Source organism: Podarcis bocagei, assembly GCF_964188305.1.
Source record: "Podarcis bocagei genome assembly, chromosome: 1".
Taxonomy (NCBI): Eukaryota; Metazoa; Chordata; class Lepidosauria; order Squamata; family Lacertidae; genus Podarcis; species Podarcis bocagei.
Genome location: NC_138125.1, coordinates 85954943 through 85969877, shown reverse-complemented (window position 1 = coordinate 85969877; position 14935 = coordinate 85954943). Strand labels below are relative to the sequence as shown.

Genomic DNA, 14935 nt, shown 5'->3' with positions numbered 1-14935 from the left:
TATCTACCTATGTACATCCCTTTACTCTGATAATGTTCACCAATTTTATTATGTGAACATTCTCCCAAGTATTTATGATCCAGTTATCCATTATGAGGTGTTTATTTTCCTCTAATGGTAACTAATTGTGAATCAAGCATAGTTAAGATGTATGTTACATTTTTTCTATCATCTGACAGGACGTACCATTTTATGTAAGATACAATCTTATTTATTTCAGTGGCTTAACTAAGAGAATCCTCTTTCCTATTTATCATTGCAGAAGGCACTATAGCTTCCTTCTACATGGTAGCATGATGAGGTGGTCATCGTGTTAGATATCATTATCTGCCCTCTAACATATGATGGGGACTGGGGGTAGAAAAACAGAGTCTTTTAATATCTTTCTTTAGCCTTAAGAAAAGGTCATGCTTTTACTATTTTTACTTGAAAAATATCACCTTCTCTGCCGTCCTACCAAAAGCATCTTTCACATCTTTGTTCCTTAGGCTGTAGATGAGAGGGTTGAGCAAGGAGATCCCAAGAGTATAGAACACAGAAACTATTTTGTCCTGATCCTTTGGGAAACTGGAGCCAGGCCGTATATACATGAAGAAGATGGTCCCATAGAAGATAATGACTGTGATCAAGTGGGAAGCACAAGTGGAGAAGGCTTTGTATCTGCCCTGGGCAGAGCTGATCCTCAGAATGGCAAAAAGAATAGCAATGTAAGAGACCAAGACAATGAGAAAAGTTGTCAGCGCAATTATAGTGGATAAAACGAAATGCACAGTGTGAGTGACATGGGTGTCTGAACAGGACAACTTGAGTATTGGGGGAACATCACAGAAAAAATGATTAATGATATTTGAACTGCAGAAGGACAAAGTAAAAATAAAGGAAGTCTGGAGAATTGAACTTGTAAGTCCACAAGCATATGCAACCACCACCAATATGGTACAATGCTTCCTTGACATAATAGCAAAATAGAGCAGGGGGTTGCAGATGGCTGTGAAGCGATCGTACGCCATCACTGCAAGAAGGCAAACTTCTGTGGTTATGAAGACAGCGAGGAAGAAGAATTGCACTGTGCATCCCTTGAAGGAAATGGCTGTCTTCTCTGCCACAAAGGTTGTCAGCAACTTGGGGGCAATGGCAGTTGAATAACCAATATCGATAATGGAGAGGTTTCTCAGGAAAAAGTACATTGGGGTATGGAGCCGAGCATCCACACTGGTTACTATGATTATCCCAAGGTTGCCTACCAGCGTGGCTACATAGATAACCAGGAACAAGATGAAGAGGGGGACTTGGAGGTCAGGGTGGTCCATGAATCCTACAAGGATGAACTCTGTAACAGTGCTTTCATTATGCTTCATTCTATATTCCTCTGTAAGAGAATTAAAAAGAATATGGTTTTTGAAGCTGGATGGCTACCAGACTACATTAAAATTCATTCATTCAAGTCAACTGTACGTTTGAGGGGAATGAACAAACGCCACAGACACAGGCATTGGTTGTAGAACCTTTGGCCCTCCAGGTGTTGTTGGTCTCCATTCCCATCAGCCCCAGCCAGCAAATCCTATGGTCAGGGTTAATGACAGTTGGAATTCAATTGCTTCCATTATTGAAATACAGGTGATGTTATTTCCACATTGAATTGGAATTAGTGGCAAAATTCCCTTCATTTCATAAAACTGGATTTTACCCATAACATTTTACCCATAATGCTTAAAAATATTGCACCCTGTGACCAATTGACAGAATTTAAAGGTACATCTATTCACACTCCACCTTCTCTTAAACACCAGGAAGGAATGTTAGGTCACTGAACTGTGTGTATGGCCTTAAGATCTAAACTGAAGCACTCCCATCCACAAAGAAAGAGTTAATACAAACTAAATCAAGTTTTAGAATTTAATTTACTGTACGGGAGAACCTTTTATATTCACATCCAACAACTTAGGCATTTGGGAGCAATTCCTTGAGTCACCTGATATTATTTGGTCTGCAGGAATTGTACCTATCTACATTGGGATTGTGTGGGTTAATCTATAGCAGGTTGATGTGTGACAGCTGAGATTCTATGCAACCAAGGTTTTTATGTCTGCTCACTAAGGTGTACATTGCTACTCTGTTAGGGGTACCTGCAGCAAAACCTATGTGGATGAGTTCATATTCATTCCACAGGGCTGAACACCAAAGTGAGCAGAGTAAAAGAAAAACCAACATATGAAAGGTATTCTTACTTATCTCTGAATAGTGTGCACCAACAGGGGCATTTTTAAAAAATAAATAAATTTTATTTCAGCCTTTTCATCAAAAACTTTCTTTGTGGCTTAGTTCTCTGCTGGAAAGTGTGGCCTTTGTAAGTTATGGGCATTTCCTGACAAAATGTTGTCTGTGGACAGAGGAAGACTGCTTAAGTGCTTCCATCTCCTTGCATGTGTTCCATGTTTCATTTCTGCAGAAAACCCTTTCCTTGTGGGACAACTGTAGCACAGGACCACTTCACTCTACTGCCCTCTCTCCCTCCCTCCCTCTCACACATATCCTGCCATTTTTTCACAAGCAGTTCAGAGTAATAAATAAAATTGTCAGGATTGTGTAATTCTCTGCTCCATCTCTCAGCCTCTGTCAAGTCTCTGCAGGTTCTCTTTTGCCAGAGACAGGGACTCTTACTGGTAATGTGCCACATCCCTAGCAAGCATTGTAACACTTTCCCCACCTAAAACAACACCATTTTCTGTATCTAAAAGTCTCTCTCTCTCTCTCTCTCTCTCTCTCTCTCTCTCTCTCTCTCTCTCTCTCTCTGTGTGTGTGTGTGTTCTGATCATCTTTAAAGCTCTAATTAGTTCAGCACAGGACAGCTCCATCTAGCTTTTTTGTCCTCCAAAAGCTAAGACTACTCCATCATTTCAGGATTTCTTTTCCTCATTTTAAAAATATTATTATTCTAATTCAATACTGCACTATTCAGATCTTGCTCTCTCAGAAACTTGGGCTAGCAGAATTTTAAAGCAAAGCAAGAATGTAAGTACAGTGATACCTCGGGTTACAGACGCTTCAGGTTACAGACTCCACTAACTCAGAAATAGTACCTCGAGTTAAGAACTTTGCTTCAGGATGAGATCAGAAATCGTGCGGTGGCAGCGGGAGGCCCCATTAGCTAAAGTGGTACCTCAGGTCAAGAACAGTTTCAGGTTAAGAACGGACCTCCGGAACGAATTAAGTTCTTAACCAGAGGTACCACTGTTTACTTGTAATGAACTGTACTCCCTGTAGGAAGGTTATTTTGACACTGCTGCGAGAAACAAAGAAGTAAACCGCTCTACAGCAGGTAAAATGTCCTCCATTTTCTCATAAAAATATTTCTTGGATTGAGGCTATATAGACGGAATGCCAAAATATTGTAACTGAATGATAACCCACTCCCTTCAATGGTAATGTGTCTCTTAATTTCAATCTGATTTTTTCCTTGTGTTTTGAATCCAGCTGCAACGTCAGATAAAAACACATTAAGCAAATAAACTGCTTATCCAATGAATTAAAATATCTGCATTTCTGGATTACAGTCACAGGCAATCTGCAAGAGAGAGCTCATGCAGAGTCATAAGAAGTCAACCTCCCCAGCTTTTGTGAAAAGAAAGCCAAAATAAATTCCAAATAGTTTTTTTGGCTTCCAGAAATATGAAGTGTTCATAGATATCATCTGGCTAGTGAAAAATAAAACACCCCAAGCACTCTGAGAATATATCAAGCTAGGAACCTTACCTGTGAAGAGGAAAGATACCATTCCTAAAGCCCCAAAGTAAGGCATAATGATAGAAAGGCTAATTTTATAGTTGCTTTGATATTGGCTAGAAGTCAAATGCTTGAAGTTCCATGAGTTTGTGTGTCACCTGAGGACATACAGTGTTCCAAATCATTCAAGTTTCTGCTAGTCATTATAATAAGTTTCAAACAGAATTATTGCCTCCCCATTCACATACCAGAATTCAGTAATAATTCTGATTGCTTATGTTCCTCTACTTTTTTTACAGTAAGTTTCCCAATTGTGGAATTCCCTCCCCTCTAAAGTATGGCTGAATGAATTTTAATCTGCATATCAGGTGCTTAACGTGTGCTAATGTCTGAGCCTGTTATCAATAGACTTTATTTGCATAGCCGACAGGCCATAGCATCAAAGGACAAACACATATAAATATAACCTCGGAGGGATGGTCAGGACAGGGAGAAAGATAATAATAACCAGATGCAGATAAATTAATAATCTCAGTACTTAAAACTTGGCAGAGGTAATAAAATAATAATAAAAAAACATGATAATAATAATAAGATCCTAGGCGAGGAATTCGGGTGATGACACTGATGTCATTCAGATAGCATCTCTCAGTCTCATTGCTCTCTCGATAAATTTGGCAACCTTCTCTGTTGTCGAGCTGTTCTGGTCGGCTAGGAGTGAGAACAATTTGGCTTCACAAGAGCGACCCGGGATGGCAGATAGGAGCGGCGCGATGGTCTCGTCCCTGAGATCTTTATATAGGGAGCAAGACAAGAGAACGTGTGACACAGTCTCCACATATCCAGCTCCAAAGGGGCAGAGCCGGTTCTCGAATGAAATTTTTTGGTATCTACCTTCAAGAACAGCTGACGGTAACATATTTAGTCTGGCCAGTGTAAAGGCCCACCTGAGTTTTGGAATGGTTAAGGTAGACAAATAAGGTGCCCGAGAATCAAAGTGGGAGGGGGGCAGATAAGCGTACCAAGCACAAAAATTCTTAATATAGGCCAGATTATTCTGCTGCTCAATATCCTTCATGCGCTGGTCAATAATGGGTTTTGCCTTGGGGAGACCCATTTTCAGGAGATGCTGTGCTTGGAGGCCACATGTAAGTAGTTTCTGATGCACTACTTTGGACCACCTACTTCTATGAGCATCTCGTGCTACTAGAGGTAGTAGTCCGGATGGGTTTAAATTTAAGCGAAGCCAATAGTTGAATGTTCTTAACCAGGTTCAGGTTTCAATGGAGAGGAGGCCAGTCTTCAGCCGTAGGGCCGCATTTGGTGCTCATGGTGGAACGGCTAGAATCTGTCTTAAGAATTTAGACTGGACCATTTCAAGTGTGCGGCAATGATTTCCTGTCCAGATTTGGGCCCCGTAGAGTAATTGCACCAAGGGTTTGGCTTGAAAGACCTCCAGAGCTGCTGGAATATGTCTGCCCCCCTTCGTAAAGTAAAAGCGAGACAGTATTTTGGCGCTTTGAGATGCTTTTTCCCTAGCATATTTATGATGGGCCTCCCAGGCCCCTGTTGACTGGAAAACTACTCTGAGGTATTTGAAAATTTTGATCTGTTCTATTGGCTGATTGTCCATCTCCCATCTGTGATGTCTGTGTCTCCTAGCGAAGACCATGACTTTGGTTTTTTGGTGATTAACCACCAGTTGATCTCTCCTGCAGTAGGCTGAAAATTCTCTTAGTAGCCTTTTGAGACCTACTTTAGTTCATGATAAGAGAACCGCGTCGTCCGCATAGAGGAGCACTGAAATTGATTTTTCGGCCAGTTTGGGGGCATGAAACTCCGGGGATGTTAGGTATTTGACCATGTCATTTATATATAAGTTGAATAAGGCCGGGGCTAAAATACAGCCCTGCTCGACTCCTTTGGTGACTGGTACAGGGCCAATTAGTTGCCCATTTACTGAGGTTCTTACATATAACTTGGAGTCTTTATATAGGCTTTTTATCAAGAATAGTAATCTTTTGTCAATGTTGGTAGCATTGAGTTTAGCCCAAAGTTTGACTCGTGAAATCATGTCAAAGGCCGCCTTCAGGTCAATAAATGCTGTGTATAGAATCCCACGTGTTTTATTGACGTATTTGTCAATGAGGTGTGCTAATACGAAGCAGTGGTCTATTGTTGTTCTACCCTGTCTGAAGCCGGCTTGCTCCTCTGCCAGAACTGCCTCAGTTTCCATCCAGTCAATTAGTTTGATGTGGAGGAGTTTGGCATACAATTTGCTGGGGATAGTAAGGAGGCTAATGGGTCTATAGCTCACTGGATCTGCCAAAGGACCCTTTTTGTAGATTGGAATGATTACTGCCTCTGTCCAGCAACCAGGGATTATGCCTGTTGAATCGATGTATGTAAATATTGACGCCATTAAAGGAGCCCACCAACTGATATTGTTCTTCATGAGCTCTGCTGGAATGTGGTCTATGCCCGGGGCTTTGTTGTTTTTCAGTTGGGCAATTAGTTTCCCCACCTCCTCTATGGAAACAGGGGGCCAATATGGTAAATTCTTGGAGTAGGCACTTAGATCATTGTGCTGGGCTTTGTCGTCATAGAAGAGGGTTTGAAAATATTTCATCCACTCCTGGGGTTCTACAGTACATGTGGGACCAATCCGCTCCTGGCCCAGGAGGCCCATAATGGTACGCCAGAAGGAGGTTGAGTCTTTCTCATTCGAGGCCTTCACTAAATTACACCAGGCCAGTCTCTCAGCTTTTTGTTTTTTTACCTTTAATAGCTGATTGTAGTTTCGTCTTAAATAGATGTAAGCCATAAATAGCTAGGGTGCTCCGGTGTTTCTGTAATTCCGATAGGTTGATCTCAGACGTTTCCTTGCTTGTCTACACTCCAAATCAAACCATCTCTCTTGATCGTTTGCTCGCTTTGTAACAGAATTAAGTATCTCAGGTGTTAGGAAAGTCTTTAGTCTTGCTAATAACTCGCTGAACGAGTCCATGGCCTTTCCCACGGTATTAGCTGATACAATGGCTGAGTAGATGGTCTTCACGTTTTCCGAATGGAGGAGATGAGTTAGCTCTGTATTGAGCATGGGGGTCCATTTAATTCTTCTGGGGGCCAGTGATCCCAGATTAACGATGGGGGTGTAGTAAAGGTTAGCCATGGGTTTGTTAAACGATGGGCCATTGAGCGCTAAAATTAGTGGGAGGTGGTCGCTTTCGGTGTTATGTCCCACTTGAAATTTCGACACAGAGTTATAGGCGAATCTTGATATCAGAATATAGTCTATCACACTTACTCCCATCTTTGAAAAATGGGTATACTCCCCGGGCGATCCTCCTCCTTACTACTGTTTAATATCATCAGCTCCCTTCTTTTTGCGACCTGGGCTAGACATAGCCCAGAGTAGTTGCATTTATCTTTAGAAAGTCGTGAAACGCCTGCTTCGGTTGGACTTTCAGGGTCCTGAATCTGATTATATTGGCTGTAAAGATTGTTATCATCAATTCCCATACGGGCGTTGAAATCCCCCCCGATTATAATCGGTGTAGAAGGGTGGGAAGATTCTATGGACTCTAGGAATGCCTCTAACTCTGCCCAGTTAGCTTTCACTATAGATTTTTTTTGGCAGGGGGGCAGATAGACATTGACCACTACCAGTGCACTGAGCCTGTTATTTTGTTTTCAGTTCCGAGGTGTAATATGGTATATATTATATAATGTATTGGGGTGAAATTAACCATTGGGAGTTCAGGTACAGAGGCTCACACCAAATTCCAAATCAGTCAAACTTTTTTCAGTACACTATCACTGGACAGTCCAAAGAGCTTACAACAGCATTTCAATTATGACACCTGCTATGCAGGAAATATATGACATCTTAGCTGTTCGTTCTTCAACCAATCACCTTCTGCCATCCCAGCACCTCACTGTTTCCCCTCCAACTACAGACCCTGAAATGAAACTTAATCTATTGTTCCCTGTAGGAATCAGAATCCTCATTGTACCTCATATGGGGTTGTTTTTCACTTTAATATTCAGCCATTAGGTTCCACCTTAACTATTTCTTACCAGTTTTGTGATCAGCTTTCACTCTTGCCTATGTGACATTGGCTCCCCACCCGCCAAAAAAATTCCACTAACCAAAACGGCCCATACTGAATAGGGAGGGAGGATGTATACAGGAAAGTTTGGTGAGAAGGAGGCAAATAAATGGCCTGGCTGACTGCTCTCCTGCATTGGCCAAACTGCCCCATGGTCAACCCCTTTACTTCTCCCACAGGCAAAACCAAGTGTAGCCTCCTTTCCAGGAGAGCTGGGATGTGCCAAAGGCACACCCATTTTCAATTGGAGGAGGCACTGTAGTTTAGAGGAAAGGTGAATAAGAGGGGATATGATAGACGGTTTGTTGCCTGTTGTGTATTTCTGTGTTTTTATACTGTAAACATCCTTGTGATCCTCAGATGAAGGGTGGTATAGGAAATAAATAAATACAAATACCGTATTTTTCGCCCTATAGGACACACTTTTCCCCCTCCCAAAATGAAGGGGAATTCTGTGTGCATCCTATGGGGCGAATACAGGCTTTCGCTAAAGCTTGGAGAGCGAGAGGGGTCCGTGCGTACCGACCCCTCTCACTCTCCAGGCTTCAGGAAGCTATCAGCAAGCCTGGGGAGCCCGCGGGAGTTCCCACAGGGCTCCCTAGGCTGCGGATAGCAGCCTGCTGCACGGAGCGTGCGGCATGCTGAAGCAGAGCGCCCCGTTTTTCGGGCAGACATCGGCCAGCCCCACAAGCTTGGGGGACAGAGGGGAGGTGCAGCGCCGCCATCCTGCTGTTCCTCGACCTGGTTTGGTTTCCCCGACCTGGTTTTGGGGGGGAAATAAAGGAATTTCCCCCCCTTTATTCCCCCCCCCAAAAAAAACTAGGTGCGTCCTATGGGACGGAGCATCCTATGGGACGAAAAATACGGTAAATATGTTTATAAAAGTATGCATGGCATAAGGAAAGTGAATACAGTGGTACCTCGGGTTACATACGCTTCAGGTTACAGACTCCGCTAACCCAGAAATAGTGCTTCAGGTTAAGAAATTTGGTTAAGGATTAGAAGATAAATCATGCTCCGGTGGTGCGGTGGCAGCAGGAGGCCCCATTAGCTAAAGTGGTGCTTCAGGTTAAGGACAGTTTCAGGTTAAGAACGGACCTCTGGAACGAATTACGTGCTTAACCCGAGGTACCACTGTAGATGAAACCCCCCCCTTCTCCTTACACTAGAACTTGTGAACATCCAATGAAGCTTAATGGTGAAAGATTCGGGACAGATAATGTCACTCTCCACTACACGGCTCCAAAAGGAGTCCTGGCGGGTGCACCTTTGGGAGGAGAGGAAGTCGGGTGAGAAGCCCCTTCCTATTGATATCACTCAGGTAGACAGGAGGAGTAAGGAGTAGCAGGCAGAGGCTACAAAGGGCTTCCCAACCCTCTCCTCCTCCTCCTTCTCGAGATGCTGATGTGGCAAGGAGGTGTGCAGAGAGGAACCAGCACTGGAAGGCCTTGAATAGGAGGCTGTTGGCAGTGCTGCTGTCAAGGCGGAAGTGGGGAGCAGGTCAGCAATAACTCACAAGGTTTCAGCGAAAACTCTTTATTCAATGAAACAAAAACAGCTCAGGCTTAGTGAACACAGCATTTCTTTCCAGTTGGTCCTACTCCAATGATGCAATTGTGAGGGCTGATGGTCCCTGCCTTCCTACAGCTCTCTATGTCTCCTCCTCCTCTGGGTCCTTTCCAAGCAACCTGGGACTTCTTTGACTTTGTGCTCTGTCCTCTTCAAACCCCTGCAGGATCTTGGAGCCCAAGGGGGTGGGGAGCTGGTCACAGTACGAAGAGGAGACCCCCTGGCTTCTTCAGCAGCCTGCCTCACCTCTGAATTTTGCCCCTCCTCCTCTCCAGCCTCCACTTCTACCTTTGATTCTGGACCGCTCTCTGCCTTAGTCTCTTCCTGCTCACTAAACCCTGTTACCGCTTCAGCTTCTGACACCACCTCCCTCCAGTTTGTTCCTTCTTCTTCTTCTGAACACTGATTGTCCTCCCACCACCAATCCCCTGGCTCTGAGTGAGTTCCCTTGTGAGTTCCCTTGAGGTCCCCCAGCTGGTGCCTCTCACCACACCTTTGCAACCAGCCAGTCCATGACAGGTGGCAGCATCAGTGGCCTGCGGTGGCTCAGAGTAGTTTATGGGACATATGGAGGGACATGTCAGGGTTGTGGCAGAGAAGTGGGTTCAGCAGAGCCTGAGTGGGTTGGAGATGGCAGGGCAGTTGAGACTCTCAGGACAGAGGAAGCAGTGGTCTCAACCCTCACCAATTTGGATCATGGCCCAGTAAGATTCCAGGAGGAACCTTATTGGAGTATCAGAGGTCCATAACACAAGGTCCGTTTCTCACTCCTCCCATGCCAGCCTTGCATATTCCCACTGTTTTGTGATTCTAAAGAAAGCAATCGAGGCAATGCATCATCTGATGTTTCCCAAAGAGGAGTTGATCAATGACCCAGAACATCTGTGCCCAGTACATTATGCTCCTTTGATAGATACAAAGCAGAAATAAGTCAAAGCAAAATATACACCTTATTTTACAAAGGAACAAGAAATGCAATCAAAAACAGCATGAAGATAAGATAAGTGCTCCCTCCGCGCTCCGGAGGCTTCACGTTGCTATCGCTGAAGCCAAGAAGCCTGCATTCGCTCCATAGGACGCACACACATTTCCCCTTAATTTTTGGAGGGGAAAAAGAGCATTTTATAGAGCAAAAAATACGCTATTCTGTCCTTCAATGTCATATAGGCACTGTCTAATTAAATTATTTGCTTTGATGAAGCTCAATGTTAATAACTGTTGTAGCGATAAATCAGAGGAATAAAGTTTTTGGATGACAGTTTTAGTCCAGGCACACTCATGACGGTCTTGCAATACTAGGGAAAGTAGATTGATGGGGGTTTAATTGAGCCAAAGCCAATAATTAAATATTCTTTGCCAAATCTGTAATTCAACAGAGGGAAGACTAGCCTCTAAGCACAATGAAGCATTTGGATCAAAGGATAGAAGAGAGGGGGAAAAATGCCTTAGGAATTGAACTGAACAGTTTCTGTAGATCCAAAGTGAGTACCTGTCCAAATCTGAGCCCCGTATAATAACTGTGCTAGGGGTTTACCTTTAAACTCTTCAAGTGCTGAAGGTATTTGATTGCCACCTTTTGTATGGAAAAAGCATGTCAGAATTTTGACACTTTGAAGAGCTTTTTTCTTTGCATATTTCTGATGTGCTGCACATGACCCTTGACTGAAAGACAAGACCAAGATATTTAAAGATTTTGGACACAGCTACATTAGTAAAGAAACAGTGATTTGAATGTGCTATAAACACCAGACAGCGCCAGAGAATAGAAAATTTGAAAACCTGATTTTCCATAGAGATATTTTTCTTCTGTTATTGATCTAATTTCTGACTTATTTATAGCGTCGTCATCACCCGCTGTTTCTAGATCTACTCTTTAACTTGTTCAATCAGTTGATTATCCATGTAGCAACTATGGGCCCTATTGTTTCTTGAGAACACCATGAGTTTGGTTTTATTGTAATGCACAACCAGCTGTTCTTTTTGGCAACATCCTGAGAGTGCCCTCATCAATCATTTTAGGCCCACTTTTGTTTGAGACCGGAGTACCACGTCATCTGCATATAGTAATATAGAGATGGCTTTTTGGGGCAATTTAGGAGCGGCTTTTATGTTTGCCCACTAAGATGTACATTACTACTACATCAGGGGTATATGTAGAACCTATGTGGAAGAATTCCTGTTCGGTTCACAGGCCAAAATGCCTAAGTGATTGGAGTGCAAGAAAACCCAAAACAAAGTTAGGTAATCTTACTCCTAACTGAATGGCGTGTACCAAAATTACATTTTTAAAAAGGGGTCCGGTGGAGACAAATGCATTATTTATGAAACCTGACGTGGCTCTCTGTTGGAGAGTGTGGTCATTGTTATTTACAGGCACTTTTTGACAACATGCAGTCTTTGGGGAGAGGAATGCTACCAAAGTGTCCTTGCCATCTCCTTGCACACATTACAGGTGCAATTTCTCTAGCATACAGTTTCCTTGTAGTTTATGACCACTACATAAAGTCTCCTCCAACACCTAGCCTTTGCCAGCCTTCGTTCAGGTTTTGCAGAAAGCTCTTGTGCTGGCCATTGGCTCCTACTGGCTACTGTTATATCACTAGTGACTAGTGCAGGGGTCAGCAACCTTTTTCAGCCTTGGTCCAGTCCACAGTCCCTCAGACCATGTGGTGGGCCGGACGATATTTTGGAAAGAAAATGAACAAATTCATGTGCCCCACAAATAACCCAGAGATGCAGTTTAAATAAAAGGACACATTGTACTCATGTAAAAACATGCTGATTCTCAGACTGTATGCGGGCCGGATGGAGAAGATGATTGGGCCGCATCAGGCCCCTGGGCCTTAGAGTGCCACCACTTATTCGCAAAAGCTAGCACCATTTGCTGCACCTAATAGCTGCTTTTTTATTTTTTAAAACATGCTTCAAATGCTGACCTCATCTTGCTATGACACTGTAGCAAGGGAGACCCCCCATCTAGCCTACTCAATCCCCCTCCAAGTTAAAGTTACCCCATCATTTCCCCATTTTTGCCCTTTAAAACAGGAATGCACTATTCAAATCTTTTCCCCCTGCAACTTGGGTCAACAGAATATAAAGCAAGGTAGAATTGGAACTATGTTCTGCAGTATGCTATTCCCCCTGGTGTCCACCATATTCATTTGTGAGGCTACTGTGGCAAATAAAGAAGTAAATTGCCCTGCAGGAGGAAAGCTGTCATCGATTTTCACATAAACCTGTTTGCTGGATCACTGCAAAATAGACAGAATGCAGAGATGCTGTAACCAAGCAAGAACACCCTCCCCTCAGTGCTTAGATAATGAGTTGTGTCTCTTAAATTCAGTCTGCTCCCCCCCCCCATGGGTGGAAGATGAAAATATTAACCAAATAATTGCTCAGGCAAATGCTGTATGTATAAATGAAGGACACCTTATGTACTCTAGAGCAAAATAATTCATTCTTTGAGAAATCAACCTCACAAATGAATGGGAAGATACCCTTTCTACACATTGCAGGAAGTAGACCTCAGGTTCTCTAAGATTGTAAACAGACCTCCAGAAAATGTGTATGCGCTTGTAGAAAGCAGCAATATTGCAAGCAAGATATAACCTTCCCTCAGTGTGCATGGAATATGCTGTGGCTATTAAATTTAATCTGTTTTTACCCCTTATAGGTCAAAGCTGACTGTGAAGCCAGATGAAAACACTAGTGAAATAAATTTCTAAGCCAATCAATTTGAATCTGCATTTCTGGAATCATAGAATCATAGAGTTGGAAGAGACCACAAGGGCCATCGAGTCCAACCCCCTGCCAAGCAGGAAACACCATCAGAGCACTCCTGACGTATGGTTGTCAAGCCTCTGCTTAAAGACCTCCAAAGAAGGAGACTCCACCACACTCCTTGGCAGCAAATTCCACTGTCGAACAGCTCTTACTGTCAGGAAGTTCTTCCTAATGTTTAGGTGGAATCTTCTTTCTTGTAGTTTGGATCCATTGCTCCGTGTCTGCTTCTCTGGAGCAGCAGAAAACAACCTTTCTCCCTCCTCTATATGGAGATGTGTTTACGATCAAAGGAAACATGCAGGAGAGATCTCAGGCAGCATCATTAAGTGTGCCAATCCACAAACGCAAATAAATGGACAGGAAGCCCAAAGAAGTTCCAGATAATAAATCTGCTTCCAGAGAAATGCCCTATTGAAAAATTTGACTGCTGCTGGTGGGGGGAGAATTAACAAGAACTTTGTGAGTATATCTGGCTAGGAAATGTAGCATAAGGAACCTTACTTGTGAAGATAGTCAGTGTCGATCTGATCTTAGAGCCCCAGAATAAGGCATGTAGAGAGAAATGCTCATTTTATGGTTGTTTTGCTACCACCTAGTAACCAAATTCCTCAAAGGCATGGGAGTTGGAACTTAAGAGGTTAAGTTGTTCCCATGATGCCTCAGCATTCTGACGTCAGAATTTGGAAGCTGGGAGGAGCTTTCCTGTCTGTTCCTCTCTAGTCGTTGAGAGAGAGAGAGGCAGTTTTACCATGGCTGCGAGGAGTCCTGGAAATATCTGAGAAAATGATGCAATAAAGAGCTGTAAATGGACATTACTGTGCTCTGTGTGTTTGTGGGAAACTAAGTGACAGGTTGCTGCTGTGTTTTACTCTGCTGGGCGTGACGGAGAAGAAGGAGCAGATCGGGCAGAGGAAGCGTGCCGGACCTGCCGAAGCTGCCATAAAGAGCTAATTGCCGGTAGTAAATCAATTAGCACGTCACAGACTAATCAAAATACCTACAGGTTATGGACCCTAAATTACCGCTTGTAAACCTGTCACGGGAGACATGCTGAAAAGGCTTTGATCTGCGGTGTCGAGCAGAAACGGCAGGAAGCGGAGGCAGAAGCAAACAAGCAAGCTGCGAGACGCAGAGAGTGCCTGTGTTGCTGAGAACTGCGCAGAGCTGAGGTATCGTTTCTCCAGGGAGAAAAGCCAGAGGAGCTGATGTTGTCGTAAGTACAGCTTGGGGCCCCCTTGGGAGAACGGGAGAAGATGGCAAATGGCCAGGAGGTGTTTCAAGCTCCGTTTGAACAGCTTGAAGAGCTCACCACCCAGTCGTGGGAAATCTGGGTCAGAAGGGTGAGAGCCTGGTTTTGGGCAACTGGCTTGTGGGACGTAAGCAAGAAAGAGCCGTCCACAAGCGAAGAGGCTGCTGCTGAAAGTGCAGGGCTGGTGGACAGAGATGCAGAGACCCTGCAATCTGTTTGTATGGAGGAGAAGATGCAGAGAGAGAAAGCTGAGAGAGCTGAGATCTGCATGTTGAGAGCAGGTGTGCATGCTAAGTTGCAACAGCACCTGGAAAGCATTGAATCTGCGTGTGAGGCCTGGAGAGTGCTGAAACGTCTGTGTGAAGGCTCAGCAGGAGGCCGAGGGCAGATGGAAGCTGCAAGCCTAGAGATGGCTGGAGCCCCTGTTCCTGATGATTTAGCCTCAAGGAGTGCTAGTGAGCAAGTCGGGGGGGCGGAAAGTTCCAAAGGCAAGTTTGAA

General features: G+C 43.8%; 1 protein-coding gene across 1 annotated transcript; it reads right to left on the bottom strand.

Annotated features, from left to right (window-relative positions):
- Window positions 1-422: 422 nt before the first annotated feature.
- LOC308573103 (olfactory receptor 5AP2-like) lies at window positions 423-1358 on the bottom strand (the record flags this gene model as incomplete). Its single annotated transcript, XM_081169815.1, has 1 exon — window positions 423-1358. One exon carries the CDS (start codon window positions 1356-1358, stop codon window positions 423-425), a length of 936 nt encoding a protein of 311 aa, XP_081025941.1.
- Window positions 1359-14935: the final 13577 nt, after the last annotated feature.